This window comes from Carassius auratus, unplaced genomic scaffold (genome assembly GCF_003368295.1).
Source record: "Carassius auratus strain Wakin unplaced genomic scaffold, ASM336829v1 scaf_tig00216566, whole genome shotgun sequence".
In the NCBI taxonomy this organism is placed as follows: domain Eukaryota; kingdom Metazoa; phylum Chordata; class Actinopteri; order Cypriniformes; family Cyprinidae; genus Carassius; species Carassius auratus.
In genome coordinates, this window is record NW_020528636.1 from 6,687 (window position 1) to 33,862 (window position 27,176).

At 37.0% G+C, this 27,176-nt stretch overlaps 2 protein-coding genes across 2 annotated transcripts; both read right to left on the reverse strand.

Moving 5' to 3' along the window:
* Positions 1–366: 366 nt before the first annotated feature.
* LOC113098477 (uncharacterized) lies at positions 367–3,492 on the reverse strand. Its single transcript, XM_026263586.1, has 5 exons — positions 2,810–3,492; positions 1,928–2,206; positions 1,402–1,816; positions 1,028–1,296; positions 367–932 (listed from the first exon to the last, which is right to left on the reverse strand). The coding sequence occupies exons 1-5, from the start codon at positions 3,246–3,248 to the stop codon at positions 664–666; spliced, it is 1,671 nt and encodes a 556-aa protein (XP_026119371.1). The 5' UTR covers positions 3,249–3,492; the 3' UTR covers positions 367–663.
* Positions 3,493–23,402: 19,910 nt separating this feature from the next.
* On the reverse strand, positions 23,403–26,848 carry LOC113098476 (uncharacterized). The gene is made up of 5 exons (XM_026263585.1): positions 25,554–26,848; positions 24,985–25,263; positions 24,459–24,873; positions 24,085–24,353; positions 23,403–23,989 (listed from the first exon to the last, which is right to left on the reverse strand). The coding sequence occupies exons 1-5, from the start codon at positions 25,990–25,992 to the stop codon at positions 23,721–23,723; spliced, it is 1,671 nt and encodes a 556-aa protein (XP_026119370.1). The 5' UTR covers positions 25,993–26,848; the 3' UTR covers positions 23,403–23,720.
* Between the last annotated feature and the right edge of the window lie 328 nt (positions 26,849–27,176).

The following is a 27,176-nucleotide window of genomic DNA, read 5'->3' on the forward strand; positions in this document are numbered from 1 at the left end:
TCATTAGCTTAACTCTCCTTAACCGCATCAGAAGTTCTCCAGTCTCAACCTGCAAAGCAGCAATAGGAGACGATCTAAAAGCTCCACAACAAATACACAACCCTTGTGATTGTTCTCTGTCCAACCTCATCAAACGACTTTCAGCTGTCACTTCTGTTTTTTTTTAATGATGAATTTAAAATAAAACAGTTTAAGTTGATTAAGAACAATACAATTGTGTTTTGGTGGAAAACTAAATATATTTGTGTTGTTTTAACAAAACATATCTGTGTAAAACAAACAATCCATTTTTTTGAGTGTTTGTGAAATGAAATATTTGTAATATTTAATATAACTGTGTGCAAAAGTTTGATTTGAACTGTTTAACTATCTGTGCACTTATTCATCTGCACTATAAGAATTAAATACACAAAAGCACTGGCAGCTCCATTCATTTTAATATTTTATTCAACTATGTGCAAAAGTTTGATTTTACTTCTGAATTGTTATTTTTATTTTGCTCACATTTCTATTTATATACACTTTTTTTTCTATCTGTGCACTTGTTCTTCTGCACTATATGAATACATAAAATAACTAATAAATGAATAAAAGTACTAGCAGCTCATTACCAGGACAGCTCTTGCTGTTGTGTTTTTTCATCTGTGCACATTTTTATTATTTTTATATCAGCGCTCTCCTTTTTTTAAGCTGCCACTTGTTCCTCTTTCGGCCGGTTTTGATGTCCTGCAGTTTCAGTTTTCTCTGCAGCACCAGGTCAGCGTTGAGGAGCATCAGCTTCTTCAGGACGTCTCTGGAGGGTCTGATGCGTCTCTCCTTCATGACGTGATCGATGGCCTCCTCCACCATCATGTCATGACAGATCATCAGATACGCCAGAAACAGAGTCACCGAGTGCTCCACACCCTGCTTGCAGCAAATCAGCACCTTACCTGAGGAGAGAAACACAGTCAGACGGTCAAACACTTCATTTCTAGACTCTAGGACTCTAATAGATGAGAAATGCTGTGTGTGTTTCTCAGCTCACTTGCTCGCTTCTCCAGGGCCTTGTCAATGAATTTGGCAGCTGGTATGAAGCACTTGCTGATGTCAGAACAGTGTCTGTCTGCTGTAGGCAAGCCGTAATAATTGATGTGCAAGCCTCTGTAATATCTGGACCCTGTATTGACCGTTCCTACCATGTCTTCATCATTAAAACGTCCTAAGTAGTATTTAAGATGCTTCTTTGGTGCTGCAGCGTTGAGGATGTGAGTGATGCACATCTCCTGCAGAGCATCTCGGTCGGTGGCCATCTCTCTGCACAAGAACACAACGGCCTGGGTTAGTCTTTCTTACAGAGGACGTACCAAGCAGAATAAATGACAGAACAATAAGAGAAATAGAGTTGTGTTGTAGACTCACTCATCTCCGATGAAGACCCTGGGCCAGACGTTAGTCACGTGTCTTTGTTTGAGAGGTGTGTATTTCTCCAAACGATCCTCCAGTTGGAACACGTTTAGAGGGACGTAGTTTTCCAACATTGAAAGCTCAGATGTCACTTCAGATTCCGGCTCAGGAACGCTTGCAGCTGGTGCACATGATTCCTGTGGAGGAGCCAGATCCCAATCATCTTCAGGAGGATCATCCGGATTCTCTCCAGGTTCTGGATCAGGAACGTTCAGCTCCAGATCTGGCCGCGCTGAGACTCCAACATGCTTCGGCCTGTCGTTCTGGAGGAAAGTGCTGATTTTCTTTATGTTCCTCACTGTAGCATATTCCGTTCTCTTGGTCATGACGAAGCCATGGACTTTCTTATTCTTCATCGTGTTGGTATTTTCTGATAAAAGAAGAAAAACCAACAATGCGGCATTAGAACCATCTCTAGCCAGATTAAACATGAATAATTAGTTCAGATTGTAAGATGGCATTTCTATTTGCATCTCTTCACCTTCCGGGCTGACGCATGATTCCTCTGGATCAACCGGATCCAGTTTAGGTTCTGGAGGAGCAACCAGATCAGTTTCAGTGAAACACGATTGCTCAGAATCGACCAGATATGTTTCAGATTCTGGCTCATGAGCACTTGGATCTGGGACATATGATCCATCTGGACCAATCAGATCCACTTCAGCTTCCCCAACAGGGTTCGGCATTTTTCCCTGGAAAGCTGCACAAAATCCCTGGAAGACTGCACTAATGTTCTTGGTCATCTGCCCAGTGGTGAGTTCTGGAGAAAGAAGAGATACTACATAAGTAGAGCGTAATGACAAACTTGACCAAAGCCTTGTATGAAAGTTTTAGAGAACTTTTAAAAACTTGAAGTTGGAAGGTTTTACTCAGAAAATATTACTTCTAAGAAACCAAACATTTCAAACCCAATTAGACCTTTTGAAAACCACTTCTAAGTCCTCTGCTACCTGTTTTCCAATTGGTTTTAGATAGATAGATAGACAGATAGACGGATAGATGGATAGATGGATAGATAGATAATATAAACTTATTCACATCTGAAGTTCACAATCACAAAATTAAATCAATGCAAAATTTTTCACCCCCTAATGGAAATCAATCAGTATTTTGAAGTCGACTAATGGAATTCTGTAAGTCGGATCAGTTTGAAAAGATATAGCATCATAATTCAGATCAGTCTGAAGGTTTCTGCCAAATTTGGAGGATGCAGCTTGAAATCTCAAGGAGGTGTTACTCTTGGAAATAAGGGTTTCAGGGGACGTGGAAGAGTAACTCATTGAAATAGTAAAACAGTATTACGTCTTTGTCTTCCAACATCATAAAACAGTGTCAGAAACATGAATAAAGATGAAGAAGACACCTGTTGAGCGGTTCTCCTCATCATCCAGGGCTTGTTCTCCTGAAGCTCCTGCTGGGACTGGATTGCTCTCATCTTCAGACACCGGCTCAGGGCTCTTCAGCTCCGAGATGCTGTTCCTGTTCATCTCCAGCTGCAGATCTTTGACCTCACACACCGACATGTGCTCATTCTCGTCAGTCTCCAGCTGTACGTGCATCTCTCCTGGACTGCAGGAACTGACGGAGATGTGGTCATCCGTCATGACCTGCAGCTTCACATCTATCTCTTGATTACCGCTGAAGCCGAGAAGGTCGTAGATGGCATCGGTGATCTCCAGCTCCAGCTGCACATCTTTACCATCTAATACAAAGCAACTGTCTCCGGTGTAGAAGACACCGTTGAGATAAACCTCCAGACGCACCTCTCTCGCCACTATAGACACTGTGTCTGGAGTTATCATACTGACAGATCTGTTCTTAATGCACAGTTATCAAACTGTCTGTATCCAATAATCTCAGTTTAAACTCGATCTGATACACTCTGTACAATCTCAGCAGATCTCGATCTATACAGACTGTAATACAAAGACTTTCACTCAGACTCGAGTCTCTGCTTCGAATATCACTCAACTACAAAGATTCTGCGAGGCCTTTTATACGGAGTCTGACGTCATAAAGCGGTGGCGCGTGACGCAGTCGTTCCAAAGTTGCCTCGGAAACAGAATGTTTTCCCAACAACAGTTTGTTTTATCTGATTCGCTAATTATCTAAGAAATATATATTATTCATCACCTTTGTAAAAGCAGTTTTTAAACTATAACTGCGTTTATTTCGGCATTTTGCTAAGATTGTTCTCCAACGCGAAATAAATAATAATAATAAATCACATTTACCAGGTTTGAGAATGCAGCTTTTCAGTCTGAATGCGATGATCCACGAACAAATGACTTGAACCGCTTCTCTTTATGATTCATCTCTCATGATGCGTTCACACCAAATGCGAATAGAGCGTCAAATTCGCGTCTGCCGCGTCTAGTTTCCCGCCAGTGACGCGCGGGTCAATGTATTAATAACCCGCACCCCACCGTTTTCAACTAACCCCCGCAACTCGGACCGCAAATAAAGAAAATATTGTACCTAACCCGCTTTCTTACCCACATTTTTACATATTACATACTTTGTGCATCAAAACGCGCGTCCTCGACGTGTGATCTGCAGTAAAAACGCGCGTTCTTAACGTGCCCTTTGGAGTCAGACAAAATCGTGCCATAAGGTTAAGAGAGTGGTTAAAGAATAGGTTAAGAACTAACATTCAGGCTAACATTTTTTACCTAACATAACATATAATATATAAAGTATATTAGCCTATATATTATTATGTTAAAGTATAATATTATACACTATAATATATTATAATATTGTATCGTATTATAGTTATTATATCCATGTTGTCTGTCTGGAGCGCAGCATTAGGTTAAAGTCAATAAACGATCGTGTGCTACAATGAAGAGTCATGCGGACATTTCAGCACTTGATAAACGGACAGCGACTCATAAGCAGCACTTAAAGGACAGCTACGTGCAACTGTGTTAAGTGTATTTTTTGGGAAACGCACTGAAACAATAACAAACGATCGTGAAATAACTCTAGAAAACGTTCTTGAGCATAAGATCAATCGTTATTGGGAAACCCGGCCCTGATTAATCGATTACATTCATTGAAATAAAGAAATAAATAAAACACCTTATGCTGTCGGGAGCTGACCAATTTTGTGAAATTCGCCTCGAAAAGAGTAAGAGCACAATGAAGTTGTGATTGTAAGATGCAGTCTGTAAGACGCCCACGGGAGCGTGACTTGACGCGCGACACACTGCAGAAAATGTAGAATTTAATAATATGAGCTTCTCTCAAGAGATGTTTTCACACATTTCTTCAATTAAAGATGATTGCTGCGTATATGGGTGTTTCCATTTGACTGAAAAATATTTTATCCTTGTTTTATCCATTAACTGATCGTCTTGTCCCCGTAATATTATTATTATTATTATTATTATTAATATTATTATTATTTATATTTTTATACTATATTCGTTTATATTCATCTTTTCCTTTCATTTCGATCTCTTTAAATAATAGCCTACTGTAAATGGTCGACATGCAAATCAAGCTTTGATTATGCTGACTGGAATTTTTGTTGGAATGCATTTTAAATGTAACATATTTCATTTTATTTTGGTTAATTAATAGACCATAATTGTAAATACTATAGTGTTTCGTTGAGGAATTAATAATTGACGTTGTTTTGGTGATTGTTATGGACTGTATAATTTGACTGGTCTTTGGAAGGTTGTGACCACACAGAGAATGCAGACGAGATGTTCCGTTTAGGTGTTTATTGAAATAAAGTTTCAAAGTATATGTGTGTGGTTCTGAAATAGAGATACAGACATAAATCAGTACAAATGTAAACTCTATATAAATAACAAAGAATTATTACATGCCTAAAAAGTATACAATAAAACAAACACAATCACAATTAAATTATAGTTTTGTTATGTATGACTTGAATACAGTGTTATAATAAATGATTATTACTAAGTAAATACAAACTTAGAAATGCAGTAGTACACGATATCTCTATTCAAAGATTACTTACTTTGCTGCACATTAATTACAACAATATACAACATTCCAAATTCAACTGAACATGTAATAATTATGGACTGCAGAGTTACTCCCTAAATTAAACAACGTTACACATCGTGTAAGAAAATAAATTATTTAAATTAAGGCACATAAGGTTTGCAGAGCAACACTTCCCGTAATAAACATCATAATTGTCGCCTCCTCCTCTTGCCGTATAGCCCAATTTCAACGCTTTTTTTATTTTCGTCGGTGGGAAAACTATGAAATGATAAATAAGTTTTTTTTTTTTTTGTTTTTTTTTTATTATTATAACACAAAGGCACACTGTACACATCTGAACAATTTTGGTCAAGCGAATGAACTCTATAGCGCTTTCACCTGGAAAATAACTTGAGATCTGGGATTCGGAGCGAGTTCGCAAAACATTTGATTCAGATCGGGACTCCGAAGCGCGAAAAGGTATCGCAGATTCAAAAATAATATTTGGAATCACTACTATTATTAATTCTAATAATAAATCATCATATTTTAATGATTTCTGAAGATCATGTGACACTGAAGACTGGAGGAATGATGCTGAAAATACAGCTGCACATCACAGAAATAAATGATATTTTAAAGGATATTAAAATAGAAACCATTATTTTATACATTTTATTTTAATAAGTTTGAATTATTACTGATTTTTGACTGTAGCATTACTATCAATAGCCGCGTGTCGACAGCACTTACTTGTATTGTCGAATACAACCTTTCTTTTATTTTAAACAGTTCATTGAACAATCATAAATGAAGTACCTGAAGCTGACAATGAAGTAAATGTATAATAATTAGCACAGATGATTAATTTAGAGCTGTAAACGCGCGTGTGAGGGGCGGAGACGCGCCGCGGAGCGTCAGACTCGCGTGAGGACCAAACACAGCATAACGGTAGGAAACTTCACTCCTCTTATTATTTCTCTTTTACTATAGCGATTTATTTTTAGATAGGTGATCGGAGTCTTTCATAGAGTTGTTTTATAAACGCAGTAACTTTGAAATCAGATCTAAAAGTTCCTATCAAGTGTTTAAAAACTAAATATGATTTAATAATGTGTTGAATGAATTTGGTAAATACGGTATTCTATGTTTTTTAATACATAGGGGTTATTAATATAGGCTGAAATATAGTGTTTTTCATAGTATAAAGTTGATCTTATGGAGCATTGCTCGTTAAAAGTTAGGATGTTAATATAATATAGAGGAAGATCAATCTTAATTATTTTTACTATATTAAAATGAATTTATTTTTACATTGGTTAGTCGAATTTTTCAGATCGGCACTTCGGAGCTTGTTCGCGACTCCGTTGATTCAGATCGGCACTTCGGAGCCTGTTCGCGACTCCGTTGATTCAGATCGGCACTTCGGAGCCTGTTCGCGACTCGGTTGATTCAGATCGGCACTTCGGAGCCTGTTCGCGACTCCGTTGATTCAGATCGGCACTTCGGAGCCTGTTCGCGACTCGGTTGATTCAGATCGGCACTTCGGAGCTTGTTCGCGACTCCGTTGATTCAGATCGGCACTTCGGAGCCTGTTCGCGACTCCGTTGATTCAGATCGGCACTTCGGAGCCTGTTCGCGACTCCGTTGATTCATATCAAGACTCCGGAGAATGTTTGTGAATTATTATTTTTTAATTCAGATCTGGACATCTAACAGGAAATGTTTGTCAAACAGTTAATTAGTGATAAATGAATATTTGGACCTGAGGCTTTTTTTAACCTGTCGATTTTTTTTTATGATTTCAATGATTTTGGAAGTCAAGGCTTCTTGTACCTCAGTTGCATGTGTTGTATTTTATGAATTGTGCATGGATTTATCAACTGAGAAATAAAGTTGAACAGAAATTATTATGAACTCTTAAAGATGATGATGAAAAGAAAAGGTAATATTGCATATAAAATTATATCTAAGTATGAACTAACTTGCGCAATACAGTAAATATTCTTACTCTTCCCTAAATAAGTGAAAATGTTTGGCTCAGTTTACAGAAAAGTGTACGTTACACATCCTTTCATTATGATGCAACATTGTTTCCTCCTCAGATGAGTATTTAACATCTTTATTATTGTGGGGATTAGTGTGTAAGTGCTACACACACACTCACACACACACACACACACACACACACACACACACACACACACACAGGTCAGAGTTTGGGATGAGAATGATATTTTATGTTTGTTTGTTTTTACAGGAGTTTCTTTTACTCATCAAAAATACAGGATTTTAAAAAAATATATAGAATTATGAAGTAAAAAAATATTTTTCTATTTTAATATACATTAAAATCTATTTTATTCTGTGATTTTCAGCATCATTACTTCATTACTGATTTATTATCAGAGTTGTGCTGCTGAACTGTGATACTTCTTTCAGGATTATTTGATGAATGAAATGTTAAAAAGAAGAGCATTTATTTAAAATAGAAGTCTTTTCTAACAATAAACACTAGAGTTCAAAAGTTTATAACTCTTTTAGAATGTATTAAATTGATAAGAAGTGAATCAAAGATTAATATTGTAAGAAGAGATTTATATTTTGAATAAACGCTGTTCTTTAAAAAAAAATTATACATCGAAGAATCCTGAAAAAGGTATCGCAGATTCCAAAATAATATTTGGCATCACAACTATTATTAATTCTAATAATAAATCATCATATTTTAATGATTTCTTGCTGCACATCACAGAAATGAATGATATTTTAAAGGATATTAAAATAGAAACTATTATTTTATATATTTTATTTTGATAAGTTTGAATTATTACTGATTTTTGACTGTAGCATCACTATCAATAGCCGCGTGTCGACAGCACTACTTGTATTGTTGAATACAACCTTTTTTTGTTTCAAACAGTTCATTGAACAATAATAAATGAAGTAGGCTACCTGAAGCTGACAATGAAGTAAATGTATAATAATTAGCACAGATAATTAATTTAGCGCTGTAAACGCGCGTGTGAGGGGCGGAGACGCGCTGCGGAGCGTCAGACGCGCGTGAGGACCAAACACAGCAGAACGGTAGGAAACTTCACTCCTCTTATTATTTCTCTTTTACTGTAGCAATTTATTTTTAGATACGTGATTGGAGTCTTTCATATTGTTGTTTTATAAACGCAGTAACGTTGAAATCAGATCTGAAAGTTCCTGTCAAGTGTTTAAAAACTAATTATGATTTAATAACGTGTTGAATGAATTTGGTAAGTAAGGTATTCTATGTTTTTTAATACGTAGAGGTTATTAATATAGGCTGAACTATAGTGTTTTTATAGTATAAAGGTGATCTTATGGTGCATTGCTCGTTAAAAGTTAGGCTGTTAATATAATATAGAGGAAGATCAATCGTAATTATTTTTACGATATTAAAATTAATTTATTTTTTACATTGGTTAGTCGAATTTTTCAGATCGGGACTGCGGAGCTTGTTCGCGACTCCTTTGATTCAGATCGGCACTTCGGAGCCTGTTCGCGACTCGGTTGATTCAGATCGGCACTTCGGAGCCTGTTCGCGACTCGGTTGATTCAGATCGGCACTTCGGAGCCTGTTCGCGACTCGGTTGATTCAGATCGGCACTTCGGAGCATGTTCTCTACTCGGTTGATTCATATCAAGACTCCGGAGTCCGGAGACTGTTTGTGAATTATTTTTTTTAAAATTCAGATCTGGACATCGAAGCAGGAAATGTTTGTCAAACAGTTAATTAGTGATAAATTTATATTTGGCTTTTTTTAACCTGTCGATTTTATTTTTTTTAATGATTTCAATGATTTTGGAAGTCCAGGCTTCTTGTACCTCAGTTGCATGTGTTGTGTTTTATGAATTGTGCATGGATTTATCAACTGAGAAATAAAGTTGAACAGAAATTATTATGAACTCTTAAAGATGATGATGAAAAGGAAAGGTAATATTGCATATAATACAGTAAATATTCTTACTCTACCCTAAATAAGTGAAAATGTTTGGCTCAGTTTACAGAAAAGTGTACGTTACACATCCGTTCATTATGATGCAACATTGTTTCCTCCTCAGATGAGTATTTAACATCTTTATTATTGTGGGGATTAGTGTGTAAGTGCTACACACACACACACACACACACACTGGTCAGAGTTTGGGATCAGAATGATTTTTTATGTTTGTTTGTTTTACAGGAGTTTCTTTTACTCATCAAAAATACAGGATTTAAAAAATATACATATTATTATGAAGTAAAAAAAATATTTTTATATTTTAATATACATTAAAATCTATTTTATTTCTGTGATTTTCAGCATCATTACTCCATTACTGATTTATTATCAGACTTGTGCTGCTGAATTGTGATACTTCTTTCAGGATTATTTGATGAATGAAATGTTAAAAAGAAGAGCATTTATTTAAAATAGAAGTCTTTTCTAACAATAAACACTAGAGTTCAAAAGTTTATAACTCTTTTAGAATGTATTAAATTGATAAGAAGTGAATCAAAGATTAATATTGTAAGAAGAGATTTATATTTTGAATAAACTCTGTTCTATAAAAAAAATTATTTCTGAAGATCATGTGATACTGAAGACTGGAGGAATGATGCTGAAAATACAGCTGCACATCACAGAAATGAATGATATTTTTAAAGGATATTAAAATAGAAACTATTATTTTATATATTTTATTTTGATAAGTTTGAATTATTACTGATTTTTGACTGTAGCATCACTATCAATAGCCGCGTGTCGACAGCACTACTTGTATTGTCGAATACAACCTTTTTTTTGTTTCAAAAAATCAGCTGAAAATCAGCTGAAAATCAGCTCTGAAAGTTCCTGTAAGTGTCTAAAAACGAATTATGATTTAATAACGTGTTGAATGAATTTGGTAAGAAAGGTATTCTACATTTTTTTTTACATAGAGGTTATTAATATAGGCTGAAATATAGTGTTTTGTTTATAGTATAAAGGTGATCTTAGGGTGCATTGCTCCTTAAAAGTTAGGCTGTTAATATAATATAGAGGAAGATCAATCTTAATTATTTTTACTATATTAAAATGCATTTATTTTTTACATTCGTTAGTCGAATTTTTCAGATCGGCACTTCGGAGTCTGTTCGCGACTCGGTTGATTCTGTTGATTCAGATTTATCAACTGAGAAATAAAGTTGAACAGAAATGATCATGAACTCTTAAAGATGATGATGAAAAGAAAAGGTAATATTGCATATAAAACTATATCCTCCTATATAAATTATATTCCTCCTCAGATGAGTATTTAACATGTTTATTATTGTGGGCCATTAGTGTGTAGGCAGTGGTGGACAGTAATGGAGTAGCTTTACTTCGTTACTGTACTTAAGTACATTTTTCAAGTATCTGTACTTTACTTGAGTCGTTTTATTTTGAGTAACTTCTACTTTTATTTGACTACATTCCAAAGCATAAAATCGTACTTTTAACTTCACTACATTTCATAAAACATATCATTACTCTCTTTAATATATCACGTGCTCCAAGCGGTGTCTGATTCATTATGAACGAACTGAGTCTTTTCAAAATAAACTTTAATCGGATCGCAAATCGCACCAAACGATTCGTTTAGGAATTAGAATGATCCGATTGCAGCTGTTCTGGAGTCAACCACTCACTGATTCAAATGAACCGTTTAGTGCGAGTCTCCAGAAGTAAGAACCGGGAGATCTTGTGCGAGCACGCGTCTGATGTTGCTAAAAGTAAGTTATTAATGTCGCAATTTTGGAGTAATTATTGTAACTGAAAATCATATTTAGGTCAAAATTGTCAGTATTTGGGAACTAAATCCGTTGTAAAGAGTGATCTATTTAAGCCCACTGAAATGCTCGAGTGCAGATGATGCAGACACATCAATTGTAGGTCAAAACAAACAAAACCCAAACATTAAAATAACACAGATTAAATACAATAACTCATGCACGTTCAAATTCCCCGCTGCCGTAATGTTAACAGTTTTATTAAAATGCTACCATCCATGTCCTATGTGACGTCTGTTCTTATATTGTTTATCAACAGCAACGTTATACATATGTATATTGTTTGGATTAACTAGACGAGTAGAGAGGAGTGCAAGCTGCCTGAGAAGAGAGCAATAAAAAGGAAAATAATATTCAGTCCAGAAAACACCATCATCAAGTCCAGATCAAGAGATTTAAAGAAGTCAAATCTAACTTCCTGATCAATTATATCAACATAATCAACAACAAATCATGCAATTTTCCTGTGTATTAATGTTTTTACTCCACAGTAGTTTTTATATATATAGTAGGTTTATATATATTTATTTTTATATATTTTTTTTTGTACTGAAAAAAAAAACGTTTTTTAGTAATGTTACATTATGATTAGAATCAAACCTGAACAAGTCACAAAGATAAAAGTTGAAGTCTTTGGAGTTTATGTCTATTTCAATCATCTGCTTTACATATATTTCTAAAAATTTAATCTACACTTCAGTTATTAACTGTAAGAGAAGAAAAAACTTGATACACTGTTGCTTAAAAAAAAAAACAGAAGAAAAAAAAAACCAAGAAAATCGCACATGAAATGAGATGAGAAATGAAATCAAGGCCTTGAGAGCAGAGAATCAGCAACTAAAGGACCTGAACATTAAACTGCACAATGGTAGGCTATTGATTTACATGGTTACAGATGTTTTGCTATATGAATAAATGAGTTAATGTAAACATTGCTTTATATAGAGATCATGAACAGATTATTAGAGATGCTGGCTAACAGCAGTGGACACAAGCATGCTGTGCAAACCTCCCTCACAAGTGCAGCTTGCAGCTCTTCACATCTCAGCTCTTCTGGACTCCACCATGTCACAATACTAGTATTATTTTCACACCATACGATTAGATTTAGGAAAACATAAGGATTTAGTAAAGTGCAGATAAAAATATGTGATGTATATTCAGTTTATTATTTAATGTTTATTGCACAGATTAAAAGGATTCATTCCAAACTCCTTAGCAGGTTTTACTTTCTATTATAATTTTAAATATTTTAAGTGTTAATCATTAGACATTTTGTTTCACGCCAACTAATCTGCAAGATGATCATTTACAGTTCTTATAACTACAGTACCTTATATTTCAGCACATATATATATATATATATAGTGTATACTCATATTTCTCAGGCAACATAAGGACAATGTTACGCTGCAACACTGAGTGAAGCACATAAGAGGTGAGGGAAATTCACTATAACATATGCATCTAATTATATTTATATTTATGCATATTTTATTAACTAAGTTAAGACAAAAATGTCTCTCTCTTTTCTTCTAGAGTCCAGTGATATTGGTTTCAGAAGAATGATGGGCCATGTTCTGCTCAGTGTTCATTTTCTTCACACTTGTCTCATTTTATTTTCAAGCTCTTTTGACTAATAGATAATTCATAATTAACATTTTCTGTCTTTTTTACTTTTTGTTGATATTTAAAATTTAGACACAACATTGCTTTTAAAAAAGTGTTTTGTTATACAGGAGGCCCTGAATATCCCTTTAGCAGTCCAACATGATGAATATACATAATAATTAATTTAGATTTCTGTAGACATCCTATAGGAATTGAACAATAATGTTAATGCTTTTGATTTCCTTTAGGAATCTGTAGGAGTCCTACAGGAAAACGGTCACGAAAATACTGCGGGATCCTGTAGGAATATGCAGGTATGTGGTCTGTAGGTCCTGCAGGATTTTTTTGTAAGGATGAAATTTTTAAATGCTTTGAATTCCCGCACTGACTCAAATGATTCGCGAACCAGCTTTGAACTCCCGCACTGACTCAAATGATTCGCGATCCCGCTTTGAATTCCGGCACTGACTCAAATGATTCGCGATCCCGCTTTGAATTCCGGCACTGACTCAAATGATTCGCGATCCAGCTTTGAATTCCCGCACTGACTCAAATGATTCGCGATCCCGCTTTGAATTCCGGCACTGACTCAAATGATTCGCGATCCCGCTTTGAATTCCGGCACTGACTCAAATGATTCGCGATCCCGCTTTGAATTCCCGCACTGACTCAAATGATTCGCGATCCCGCTTTGAATTCCGGCACTGACTCAAATGATTCGCGATCCCGCTTTGAATTCCCGCACTGACTCAAATGATTCGCGATCCCGCTTTGAATTCCCGCACTGACTCAAATGATTCGCGATCCCGCTTTGAATTCCGGCACTGACTCAAATGATTCGCGATCCCGCTCCGAACTCTCGAACTGATTCAAATGATCAGATCTACACACAAGTGATGTGGTGTTTAAATGTAAGTACTTTAAAGTTCTTTTTTTTGTTTTGTTTTTTTGTTTTGTTTTTTTTACAGTTTAAGAGTACTTTGCTAGCAAGGCAATTAATAATTATTACTGTGTGTGTCTGTGTATGACTCAATTCTTAAATACTATTAACATTCTCACTCTATTTTAATAATATAATTTGATGGTGCCAGAATTTACACATTCAGACAACTATAAATAATAATAAAAAAATTATATCACAAGATGTTGCAGGTTTTATGTGTGTGTGTGTGTGTGTGTGTGTGTGTATAGTATGTAACATTTTGTGATTCATGACACTGAGTAAGAAATGTCACTGCAGGGGGAAAACATAAATGTACCTACAATTATAGAACGACCCTTTTGTCTTTGGTGCAAACAGTGTACTGTGACGTGAAATTTACAAATAGTATGACTAACTCTATATATATTTAACATTTTTATAGGTTCATTAGATGAGGCTCTGCAGTACATCGAAGAGCTGGAGGCAAGGTTGCAGAAAATGTCACTAGGAAAACAAACAGTACTGAACAGATTTTGTGTTTCTGATCAAACTCTCAGATACTACATAAAGTTTCCCTCACAGGAAGTTTTCCAGGTGTTCTGGGAGTCTATATTTCCATCTGCTAGAAATCTGGTGTACTGGACCAAGACACAGAAGATGGGTCAGGAAGAATCCCCAAACCTAGCCCTGCACAGAAAACTGTTCATCTACTGCTGTCGGGCAGCTGCTGGACTGAGGGAACGAGTTATTGCAGACATTTTTGGAGTAAGTGTGGCTACGGTGAGTAGGACCATTATCACCTGGGCTAATTACCTGTTCTCTGTGTTGGGTTCAGTACCATTTGGATGCTCCTCCATGCCAGAGAATTAGCGTTTGTTCAGTCCAGACCTGCGAGTCGTCCTGGACTGCACAGAAATCCGCTGTGAAAGCCCTCCATCGCTGAGATCTTCTCCAGTTACAAGAGCACCACCACATTCAAAGCTCTGGTTGGGGTAGCTCCGTGTGGTGCAGTCACTTATCTCTCAGCTTTATACAGGTTTAATCTCAGACAAAGAAATCTGGAATTTTGGACCTGCTTGAGTCTGGAGATGTGGTCCTGGCAGACAAGGGGTTCACGATTGAAGACATGTCTCCAGTGTTGGTGCTAGACGGATCATTCCACCTTTCACACATTGTATTAAATAAATATATACAAGCAGTAAATGTGTATGCATATCATATACGTTACAGAATATAGAATACAAAATGTATTCAGCTTGGTATGTACATATTTACATCTATTTAAGAGCAAGCACTATATATTTAATGTTACAGTATAATTTGCGATTTATCAATATAATGCCATCTGTTTGAGGAGACAATTGTTTAGCTAATTAATTGTAATTATGAGCTGTCAGCTACATTACGTGCTTTTAATTGAAAGCTGAAAACAGCAGCAAAGGCAAGAAATATAGATAAATTCTGCAACCGCATAAGATTTAAGAAACGTAACAAAAAAAAGAGAGAGAGAAAACGTTACGACAGGTGAAAGTAAAAGAAAGGGAAATCTGCAAGCGCAGTTATTTTAACTAAAATGAGTGACCTGCAGTCAGAACAGTAATAGCTGATCTGATCAACTCATATTATTTACATATAACCTCAAGTGTGTGCGGCGATAGATCGATAACAGCTTGCTCTCACGACCACCTTCCGTTCATTCGAGACTGAACACATACGAAATGGTTAGCATTCATAATGTTGCAGATGCTAGCGTCAGCTAGTTGTCAACTTACCTTGATAATTGTGAATAAACTCCTCAACAAAGAATTTATAGCCCTTGCTCAGCCTTGCTTCTTTAGTTGTTGAATGGCGTGAAGTTACAGGCCAAACAAAGGCAAAGAGAAAAATCTCTTGTCATGCTGAACATGAATTTGGTATAAACCACCTACTTCAACCCCATGAATGGATTGAAACTGAAAATCTGAGACGGTAATGCAGAAGCAGTCTATTGATCTGAAACAGAGACCATTGCTGTGTTAATATAGATGGGGTCACTGTAGTCAATATTATTTGGGAGAACAGTTTTTATCGACACAGTTTTCTCCAGGTTGAGGAGTAGTTCCTCTGCAAGATGATGATGGAGCTGAAGGAATGGATACAAGGAGACGGGAATATCTTTAACAGTAAGAATGTTAACCATCTCTCTAATATTAATATTATGATTTGTTATTTCCATGTGAAGAGATTATTCCTTACTCTTCCAGTGATGAGGCTTTAACTGATTCACCAGGCAAGTTCAGGCAGAATCCCCAAAACCATGGCTGTTAAGTAACCATTATGGTTATTGCAATCCCAAAATTGCCAAATATACACAGTACAAGCATCTCTGGTCTATTTTTGAATGCTATGGGAAATAACCTTCCTATTACTGTAGAAACATCACAAGAACAAGACAGAACACACTGAATCTTTTCTCTGGCAGCATTATCTTTATAGTTTTTAACTTGAACTGATTGATTGATTTGATTTGTGTTTCTTCATTTAGTGGAGGAGGGGTGCGGCCACGAAACCATCCCGGTACGGCAAGGCGACACATTTCTGTCCCAGCGCTGAAACCTCAACTGACTTCAGCTCGTCAGATGCATCATTTACAACAGATATGTTGATTCTGTCAGAGTTGAAGGGGTAGGTGTAGAATGGAGACTGTCTGGAAACACACCATTATCATTTTGGAGAAGCTGAAGAGGGTGGGGGTGTTCTCAGAAAGAACTCGGTCTTCTGCCCCTGTTCCTGTCATGTCTGTCCTAATCTGATGAAGTCTTTTCTGAACGTCTACACGCGTCCTTCTCCTTAATCTTGAGAAGGAGACAGACTCAGTCTTTCTATTCAATTTTCGATTTTTTTTTTATAAAAACGCCCCAGATCTCAAGAATATCTCATACCGAAATAGCAGGTCCCTCCTAATTTGGCAGGGCTTTCGGCTGGGCAGCTACTTCCTGCTGCCGTTTTATTTAGCTGAACCCCTACTGTGAGAAACCAGTATTATTTTGACCTTTAATTCAAACGTTTCAGATGTCCTGCAATAACCTACAATTTTAATGATGGGCACAACCGTGTGATTTTTTTTTGATTAATGTTTTATTTCATAGGCTAGGTATGGGTCGATTATAGCCATAAGCCACGCCCATTTCGGCGGGCTCTGACGTGCCAGGGCGGGAAGTGCCCTGATTGGTTCAAGCGTCTGAGCCGCCTCACCATTGGTTAGTGCCAGTTGCTGCAGCAGCCAATGACAGCGCTAGACGCTCATTTGTGTCTGCTGTGCAGCTTTACTACGGCACAAAAAATGTGGCTTCACAATTCTCGAAAAAATTAGTTTTTCCATAATGTAATACGAGAGACCTCTCGAAACACAAATTTAATTGAGAAGGGCCATAAAACTTGTCTTTTGTTATCCTACTGTTAATTTAACTGCTTTTATTGTTCTCAATTGTAAGTCGCTTTAGACACACACACACACACACACGCACGAGACCAAATTACAAAAATGCAAACTTAATAATGCACAGCTAGCTAGAAGCTAGCGCTAAACCATTATCCACGAGTGAACATGTTAAAGTTGTCCTAATATCAAACAACTCCATTACATCATTAATATACATGATGATTTAAAAACCACTGTTTACTGTGAATGTCGCAATATATCAATAAATCAATACTTACTCAAAAGAGGGTTCAGCGCAGCCGTGTCCCAGCAAAGAAATCCTGGACTGATGTCGGCTCTTGTGCTGTACTCAACCGTTGCAGTAAAGGCGCGTCCGCGTCCGACACGGGTCCGATCAGGATCCGCTGTTTGACCCAATAGTATGTTCCTGCACAACCGGAGGCTGCAGATCTAGGACTCTAGTTTTTCGTGACAGCGCCACCTACCGTACTGGACGATATAGCGATGGCTGCAGTTCTAGGACCCTGTTGGTTTAGTTTGCAGTCACCTTACTTTGTATATAGCATCAATATATTAATCTCAGAAGTATTTGTTTTTAAATGTGATTTTTTATTCAAAATGCAGCAGAGGTTAATTACTAAGTGTGCTTTGAGTCACAATTTTACATTTAAACATGAATTTACACAAAATATTAATGAAATATCAATTTTGTAAAATTGATGTATACCAATTTTAAAACAATTGTCAAAAATGAAGAACCTTAAAAGTTTTAGTGTCTTGAAGTATACAGTATATTGATTAACCTCCTTAAGGTGAATTAGCTCGTTATCAGGTAAGTTAAAGTTGGAATCAGCGTATGGAGTCACTAAATTACAGACGATATTTAATAGTTGTTGAGAGGCAAGACACAAGAATGATTCAAGAATGTCTATTTATATATATGTATATATATATATATATATATATATATATATATATATATATATATAGTACAGACCAAAAGTTGTTTGTAGTAAATTAATATCACATTTTAATCATGCTGATTTTTGGAGAAAAACTGAAATGTTTGATATTGATTAACTACATAAAATGAAATAAATACATTTTCTAACCCCCATATCTTGAATTTTGTGATCATTCACATGCATTCATAAACACATTTGAATACACCGAATAATGCAATGAAAGAACGCGCTCAAAATGCACACGTGCACTAGTATGACTTCATCATGTAACTTTACATTAGTCTAGATGCCTGCACTTTTTAGGCACGATTTGTTTAGTTTTTGAATATACTTGACACTGTCAAAAGGCATATCATTAAAACAAAAAGTACGAGTTCACATATCACACCTAAACGTGTGATAGCTAGCTACTAAATTAGTTAAAATGCCTATCCATATACAGCTATGATTCGCAAACTGACTCACATGATTCACGAAACCACTATGAACTCCCAAACTGACTCAAATGATTCGCGAACCCGCTACGAACTCCCGAACTGACTCAAATGATTCGCGAAAATCGGCTACAAACTTCTTTAAAAAAAATTTTTTATTAAGCAATACAAACATTAATACAGTACACTATATACACAAAAAAAGAATATACACAGATTTGTTAGTTATGCCAGGGTAACAACACGAGGTAATAAAAACAAGGTAATAAAATTACATCTCAATAAGACACAAAGGACGAATATAAAGAGACTGTTTTCATAGCTTTCAATTTCACAGAACTTTGGATAGTTTCCATGTACTTGTCTAAGTCCAATTTTAATACAGAAAAAAGAGGTTTAGAGCCAGTAAACTTCTGTTTATGAATGTGAAATTTAGCTAACAGGAAACATAAATTATGTAATATTTTCCAATATTCTCTTTTGAATAGAAACAATCCAAAGAAATCATGAAAGCATCATGAAAACAAAAAGAGAAGTCACTTACAAAATAACACTGAATAAACGGCAAAAATCTGACCAAAATGTTTCAGTGAAGGAGCATTGCCAAAATAAATGAATGAAGTCTTCTTCAGAAGAATGACAAAAACAGCAACTCACGTCAATGTCTTATATTTCCTAAGAAAGGCTTTAGTTGGGTAACATTTGTGAATGAACTTAAATGTTATTTCTTTTACTTTGTTGGTAAGCAGATATCTATGAGGCAAGGTCCATACTTTCTCCCAAGGTTTATTCTCCACAATACTATTCCAATAAGGGATTATGTAAGGAATCGTTATCATCTCTCTCTGAAAGAGAGATCTAGTTTTATAGTTATTTTTTTGTTGCATTGCAGCCTTTATGGATTTTCAGAAATCTCTCGCATTTTCATAAAATATTAGGGATGCACCAATTGACCGGCCATAAATCGGAATCGGACGGTTTTTGCTTAAAATATGCGATTGGTAATCGGCCGGTCTTTGGCCTTTTTTCCGGCTGATTTTTCCGGAAGTGCGCCCGCGTGCTCCGACTACATTACTTCTGTGTGAAAGCAAACACGTCCCGGGATTGATTCCAGCATTGAACCCGGGTCGGGGATCTAGTAACATTGCTGGGTTCAATCCCGGGACGAGCGCTGTGTGAACAAAAGCCAGATCTAATGCCGTGTCGTAGTGATGACGTTATCGTGCGACTCTTTTAGCGGCTGTTTTGAAGGAAGATCAACGTTCACGAAAAAAAAAAAGTGCAAACTGTATGAAGCAGAGATAGCTCCTCACTTTCCACGGTGACACAGAGATCGTTCGCCAGCTTCAGTGAAAGTATAACCTGCCTAATGTTTTCGACTCGTACATTACACGTCACGCCCTGATGTCACGTGTCGTTACGGGTCCTGTATTTGCCGGAATCACAGTGTGAAAGGGACTTTATTGAGCTTTTCCTCAATATTGGACTGTAGAACTATGCAGTTGTTGTTGTAATTTCACATGGTTACAGTTAATCTTTTCATTTAGGGCCAGTTCTCTGTAGTTTCAACCCAATTCAAAAACAATCAAAGATTGTTGATTCTGATGGGCCTATGGTAATTATGTATGTCTCAAATTCTGCACAAATCTGTAAACACATGAAGTGCAATGAAAAAAAAAAAAAGGTTTAACAGCAAAAAACAATTCAATGATCAAAATATTAAGTGATTTATTTGTGTGAGTGATGAATAGTGTCATGTTTACCATTCCTAAAGGAGGACCTGATTACATATCTGGAGCATTTGTATAATGTGAACAGCTCAGAGTAGTGTCCGGTTTAAACTCATTGTATGACCACACCATGTTCATGAACAAAGCTTCAAATACTCCCACTGTGCTGAGCCAGGGCTCTCAAAACTCGGTCTACATCTCATGGTTAGACATTTATTGATTATTTAGCTTTTGCAGTTAGTTAAAATATACATATTATAACAAATAAAGGTAATTACTTCCACTTTTGAAAGTCATTATGTATTACTCATACAATTAATTTATACAAATATATTTGGCACACAGAATGAGATAACAGAGAAACTCCTATTCGCCATTTGATTAGTTATATGAGGAAGTAGCTGAATGACAAATCATTCTGTCTCTTAACATCTCTTATTGTAAGCCATATGTATAATATAAAGTAAAGGTAAGTGATAGGACGTTTTATTTTTGGATAAACATTTTATTAATAAATACAATCTCTCTTAAAATACCTTATTGGGTTATGATAATCAAAACAGTTTGATCTAGCACAGAACTAAAACTTTAATGAAATATTTCCCCCAATTATAAAATGATTTTATCATTAGCTAGATCCACACTGGAGAGATGCTTTATAACAGGAAATCAAGTTATAATTCTAGCGACACTGACTCTGTATTTTCATGTTTAATATTGAAAAGCTATCTATTGCATAAAGGACTGTTATATAAATAAACGTGACTGGACTTTTCTTTACTGTTGTGCCTGGAGAACCTCAGAGTTCCTGCAAACATCCACATCGCTGTAATCAAATGTGTTCTTAAGAGCTGCTTTTACATCGCGGTCAGTTTTTGTTGTGTTTATGCAGTTATTGAGAGGAAGGCGTGCACTATATATTTACATATTCATCCAAGGTTCGGATCGGATCGGTTTGCTCAAACTGAAGTGCTATCTTCTTCTTTTGAATTGAATCAGGAGAGTGTATTACAATCTTGCGCTACAGCGCCACACTGGTCAAACTGCATTATTGCAGGCTTTCGCATTAGGCAGATACGAGATCAAACCACTAATTTTACTCAAAAACATTTGCCAACAATTTTTTTTATCGTCGACGTTGTCGATAATGTCGACTAATTGTTTCAGCCCTAGTGTATATATATACTAAAGTAAATACATTACAAAGAGTAGTGCGCTTTCACATCTCCCAACCGCTCAAAATCATCTATTAACAGTGCAATAAACCGATTACACAATACTAGACTGCAAAACAAAAGCACCCCAAAACAGAAACTCTAAGAGAAATTAAAGATTTCGACTTAACACAAGAAAAACTTTAGATTTTCTTACCTGACTGGTACCTCTTGCTCTCCTCCGCCCTGTCATCAAATGCGTTGGAAATCGTCACTTCCGGTTCTTCTTCTTCTTCTTTTAGAGTTTAACTGGCGGTTGGCAGACCAACTTAAGGTGCATTTACCGCCATCTACCAGACAGGAGTGTGGTCGTCGAGAATAGTCAGAGGGAATTATTCACCTATGCGCATACTTATTATATAAATATGTACATATTAAATACGGTAGAACAACCCCGTATTTTTGAGAAACCTCATAACTTGATTTTTAACAGTTTTAGATACATCTCCTAATAAATTAACTAAAGTAAGCGCTTTCCCTTCTTTATATAGGACTGATGTTAAACAACTACGCTCTTCCGTATAATTATTACACTCTATTAGGACATGTTCAACTGTTTCTGGCTGACCGCAATAATCACAACCTCCTGTCTGATGTTTCTCTTTACGGAGTAAAGATCTATTGAGACCTGAATGGCCGATTCTTAAACGTGTCAGCACTGCCTCTTCTCTCCTACTTCCATCCCTAGATCTTCCCCCTCACACATTTCTTTGCACACAGTAAAGATGTCTGCCAGTGTCATTATTATCCCACTGCTCTTACCACATCCCAATCACTTTTTCCTGAATAATAGATTTCCCTTCAGCTTTGCATAGAGAGACATTGATGTTAACCTCATCCAATTTCAAGGCCTGTTTAGCTAGAATATCCACCTGTTCATTTCCATCAATACCTACATGGGCAGGGACCCAAACAAACTGAACATAAACACCTTTACTATGCAGCTGAAACAATATATGGTAAATTTTGTATATTAGATCTAGTCTGCATGACTTTCCTGTTTTTATGCTCAATAATGCAGCTTGACTGTCTGAGGCAACTACAGCTCTGTTTATGCCCCCAATATAATTCATAACCAACCAATTAAGAGCTAAAGCAATGGCAGTGAGTTCAACAGTATACACTGCAAGATAATCAGAAGTTATTCTTTTAATTGTGATGTTATATTGTGTAATACTCACTGTCGCTGCTGTTCTGCCATTGTTGGGATCTTTAGACCCATCGGTATACAGTACAAGGTGTTCTTCAAACTGCTCAGAATAATTTTGAACAACAAGCCATTCTGGGGTACCGTTACTTTCCTTTTTCAATGCCAGTTGTAGCTGCAAGTCCACTACTGGCATAATAAACAGCCATGGAGGTATAGATGAACATGGTACAGTCGAACTGAACTTAAATTGTGTCAGGCCTACATTCTGGGCTTTATTATCTACAATCCACCCAAAGCTATAGTAGTTAGACTTCTGATGTTCCCAACAATCCTTCAACACAGCTATGACCCTGGAGATTGACCCAGTACGCAGACATTAGCTTAACTCTCCTTAACCGCATCAGAAGTTCTCCAGTCTCAACCTGCAAAGCAGCAATAGGAGACGATCTAAAAGCTGCACAACAAATACACAACCCTTGTGATTGTTCTCTGTCCAACCTCATCAAACGACTTTCAGCTGTCACTTCTGTTTTTTTTTTATGATGAATTTAAAATGAAACAGTTTAAGTTGATTAAGCACAATACAATTGTGTTTTGGTAGAAAACTAAATATATTTGTGTTGTTTTAACAAAACATATCTGTGTAAAACAAACAATACATTTTTTTGAGTGTTTGTGAAATGAAATATTTGTAATATTAAATATAACTGTGTGCAAAAGTTTGATTTGAACTGTTTAACTATCTGTGCACTTATTCATCTGCACTATAAGAATTAAATACACAAAAGCACTGGCAGCTCCATTCATTTTAATATTTTATTCAACTATGTGCAAAAGTTTGATTTTCTGAATTACTTCTGAATGATTATTTTTATTTTGCTCACATTTCTACACACTTTTTTTTCTATCTGTGCACTTGTTCTTCTGCACTATATGAATACATAAAATAACTAATAAATGAATAAAAGTACTAGCAGCTCATTACCAGGACAGCTCTTGCTGTTATGTTTTTTCACCTGTGCACATTTTTATTATTTTTATATCAGCGCTCTCCTTTTTTTAAGCTGCCACTTGTTCCTCTTTCGGCCGGTTTTGATGTCCTGCAGTTTCAGTTTTCTCTGCAGCACCAGGTCAGCGTTGAGGAGCATCAGCTTCTTCAGGACGTCTCTGGAGGGTCTGATGCGTCTCTCCTTCATGACGTGATCGATGGCCTCCTCCACCATCATGTCATGACAGATCATCAGATACGCCAGAAACAGAGTCACCGAGTGCTCCACACCCTGCTTGCAGCAAATCAGCACCTTACCTGAGGAGAGAAACACAGTCAGACGGTCAAACACTTCATTTCTAGACTGTAGGACTCTAATAGATGAGAAATGCTGTGTGTGTTTCTCAGCTCACTTGCTCGCTTCTCCAGGGCCTTGTCAATGAATTTGGCAGCTGGTATGAAGCACTTGCTGATGTCAGAACAGTGTCTGTCTGCTGTAGGCAAGCCGTAATAATTGATGTGCAAGCCTCTGTAATATCTGGACCCTGTATTGACCGTTCCTACCATGTCTTCATCATTAAAACGTCCTAAGTAGTATTTAAGATGCTTCTTTGGTGCTGCAGCGTTGAGGATGTGAGTGATGCACATCTCCTGCAGAGCATCTCGGTCGGTGGCCATCTCTCTGCACAAGAACACAACGGCCTGGGTTAGTCTTTCTTACAGAGGACGTACCAAGCAGAATAAATGACAGAACAATAAGAGAAATAGAGTTGTGTTGTAGACTCACTCATCTCCGATGAAGACCCTGGGCCAGACGTTAGTCACGTGTCTTTGTTTGAGAGGTGTGTATTTCTCCAAACGATCCTCCAGTTGGAACACGTTTAGAGGGACGTAGTTTTCCAACATTGAAAGCTCAGATGTCACTTTAGATTCCGGCTCAGGAACGCTTGCAGCTGGTGCACATGATTCCTGTGGAGGAGCCAGATCCCAATCATCTTCAGGAGGATCATCCGGATTCTCTCCAGGTTCTGGATCAGGAACGTTCAGCTCCAGATCTGGCCGCGCTGAGACTCCAACATGCTTCGGCCTGTCGTTCTGGAGGAAAGTGCTGATTTTCTTTATGTTCCTCACTGTAGCATATTCCGTTCTCTTGGTCATGACGAAGCCATGGACTTTCTTATTCTTCATCGTGCTGGTATTTTCTGATAAAAGAAGAAAAACCAACAATGCGGCATTAGAACCATCTCAAACCAGATTAAACATGAATAATTAGTTCAGATTGTAAGATGACATTTCTATTTGCATCTCTTCACCTTCCGGGCTGACGCATGATTCCTCTGGATCAACCGGATCCAGTTTAGGTTCTGGAGGAGCAACCAGATCAGTTTCAGTGAAACACGATTGCTCAGAATCGACCAGATATGTTTCAGATTCTGGCTCATGAACACTTGGATCTGGGACATATGATCCATCTGGACCAATCAGATCCACTTCAGCTTCCCCAACAGGGTTCTGCATTTTTCCCTGGAAAGCTGCACAAAATCCCTGGAAGACTGCACTAATGTTCTTGGTCATCTGCCCAGTGGTGAGTTCTGGAGAAAGAAGAGATACTACATAAGTAGAGCGTAATGACAAACTTGACCAAAGCCTTGTCTGAAAGTTTTAAAGAACTTTTAAAAACTTGAAGTTGGAAGGTTTTACTCGGAAAATATTACTTCTAAGAAACCAAACATTTCAAACCCAATTAGACCTTTAAAAACCTTTAGACCTTTAAAAAAAGACGTGGAAGAGTAACTCATTGAAATAGTAAAACAGTATTACGTCTTTGTCTTCCAGCATCATAAAACAGTGTCAGAAACATGAATAAAGATGAAGAAGACACCTGTTGAGCGGTTCTCCTCATCATCCAGGGCTTGTTCTCCTGAAGCTCCTGCTGGGACTGGATCGCTCTCATCTTCAGACACCGGCTCAGGGCTCTTCAGCTCCGAGATGCTGTTCCTGTTCATCTCCAGCTGCAGATCTTTGACCTCACACACCGACATGTGCTCATTCTCGTCAGTCTCCAGCTGTACGTGCATCTCTCCTGGACTGCAGGAACTGACGGAGATGTGGTCATCCGTCATGACCTGCAGCTTCACATCTATCTCTTGATTACCGCTGAAGCTGAGAAGGTCGTAGATGGCATCGGTGATCTCCAGCTCCAGCTGCACATCTTTACCATCTAATGCAAAGCAACTGTCTCCGGTGTAGAAGACACCGTTGAGATAAACCTCCAGACGCACCTCTCTCGCCACTATAGACACTGTGTCTGGAGTTATCATACTGACAGATCTGTTCTTAATGCACAGTTATCAAACTGTCTGTATCCAATAATCTCAGTTTAAACTCGATCTGATACACTCTGTACAATCTCAGCAGATCTCGATCTATACAGACTGTAATACAAAGACTTTCACTCAGACTCGAGTCTCTGCTTCGAATATCACTCAACTACAAAGATTCTGCGAGGCGTTTTATACGGAGTCTGACGTCATAAAGCGGTGGCGCGTGACGCTGTCGTTCCAAAGTTGCCACGGAAACAGAATGTTTTCCCAACAACAGTTTGTTTTCTCTGATTCGCTAATTATCTAAGAAATATACATTATCATCACCTTTGTAAAAGCAGTTTTTAAACTATAACTGCGTTTATTTCGGCATTTTGTTAAGATTGTTCTCCAACGCGAAATGAATAATAATAATAAATCTCATTTACCAGGTTTGAGAATGCAGCTTTTCAGTCTGAATGCGATGATCCACGAACAAATGACTCGTTTGAACCACTTCTCTTTATGATTCATCTCTCATGCTGCGTTCACACCAAATGCGAATAGAGCGTCAAATTCGCGTCTGCCGCGTCTAGTTTCCCGCCAGTGACGCGCGGGTCAATGTATTAATAACCCGCACCCTACCGTTCTCAACTAACCCCCGCAACTCGGACCGCAAAAAAAAGAAAATATTGTACCTAACCCGCTTTCTTACCCACATTTTTACATATTACATACTTTGTGCATCAAAACGCGCGTCCTCGACGTGTGATCTGCAGTAATAACGCGCGTTCTTAACGTGCGCTTCGGAGTCAGACAAAATCGTGCCATAAGGTTAAGAGAGAGGTTAAAGAATAGGTTAAGAACTAAGATTCAGGCTAACATTTTTTACCTAACATAACATATGATATATAAAGTATATTAGCCTATATATTATTATGTTAAAGTATAATATTATACATAATATATTATAATATTGTATGGTATTATAGTTATTATATCCATATTGTCTGTCTGGAGCGCAGCATTAGGTTAAAGTCAATAAACGATCGTGTGCTACAATGAAGAGTCATGCGGACATTTCAGCACTTGATAAACGGACAGCGACTCATAAGCAGCACTTAAAGGACAGCTACGTGCAACTGTGTTAAGTGTATTTTTGGGAAACGCACGTGACAAAATAACAAACGATCTTGAAATGA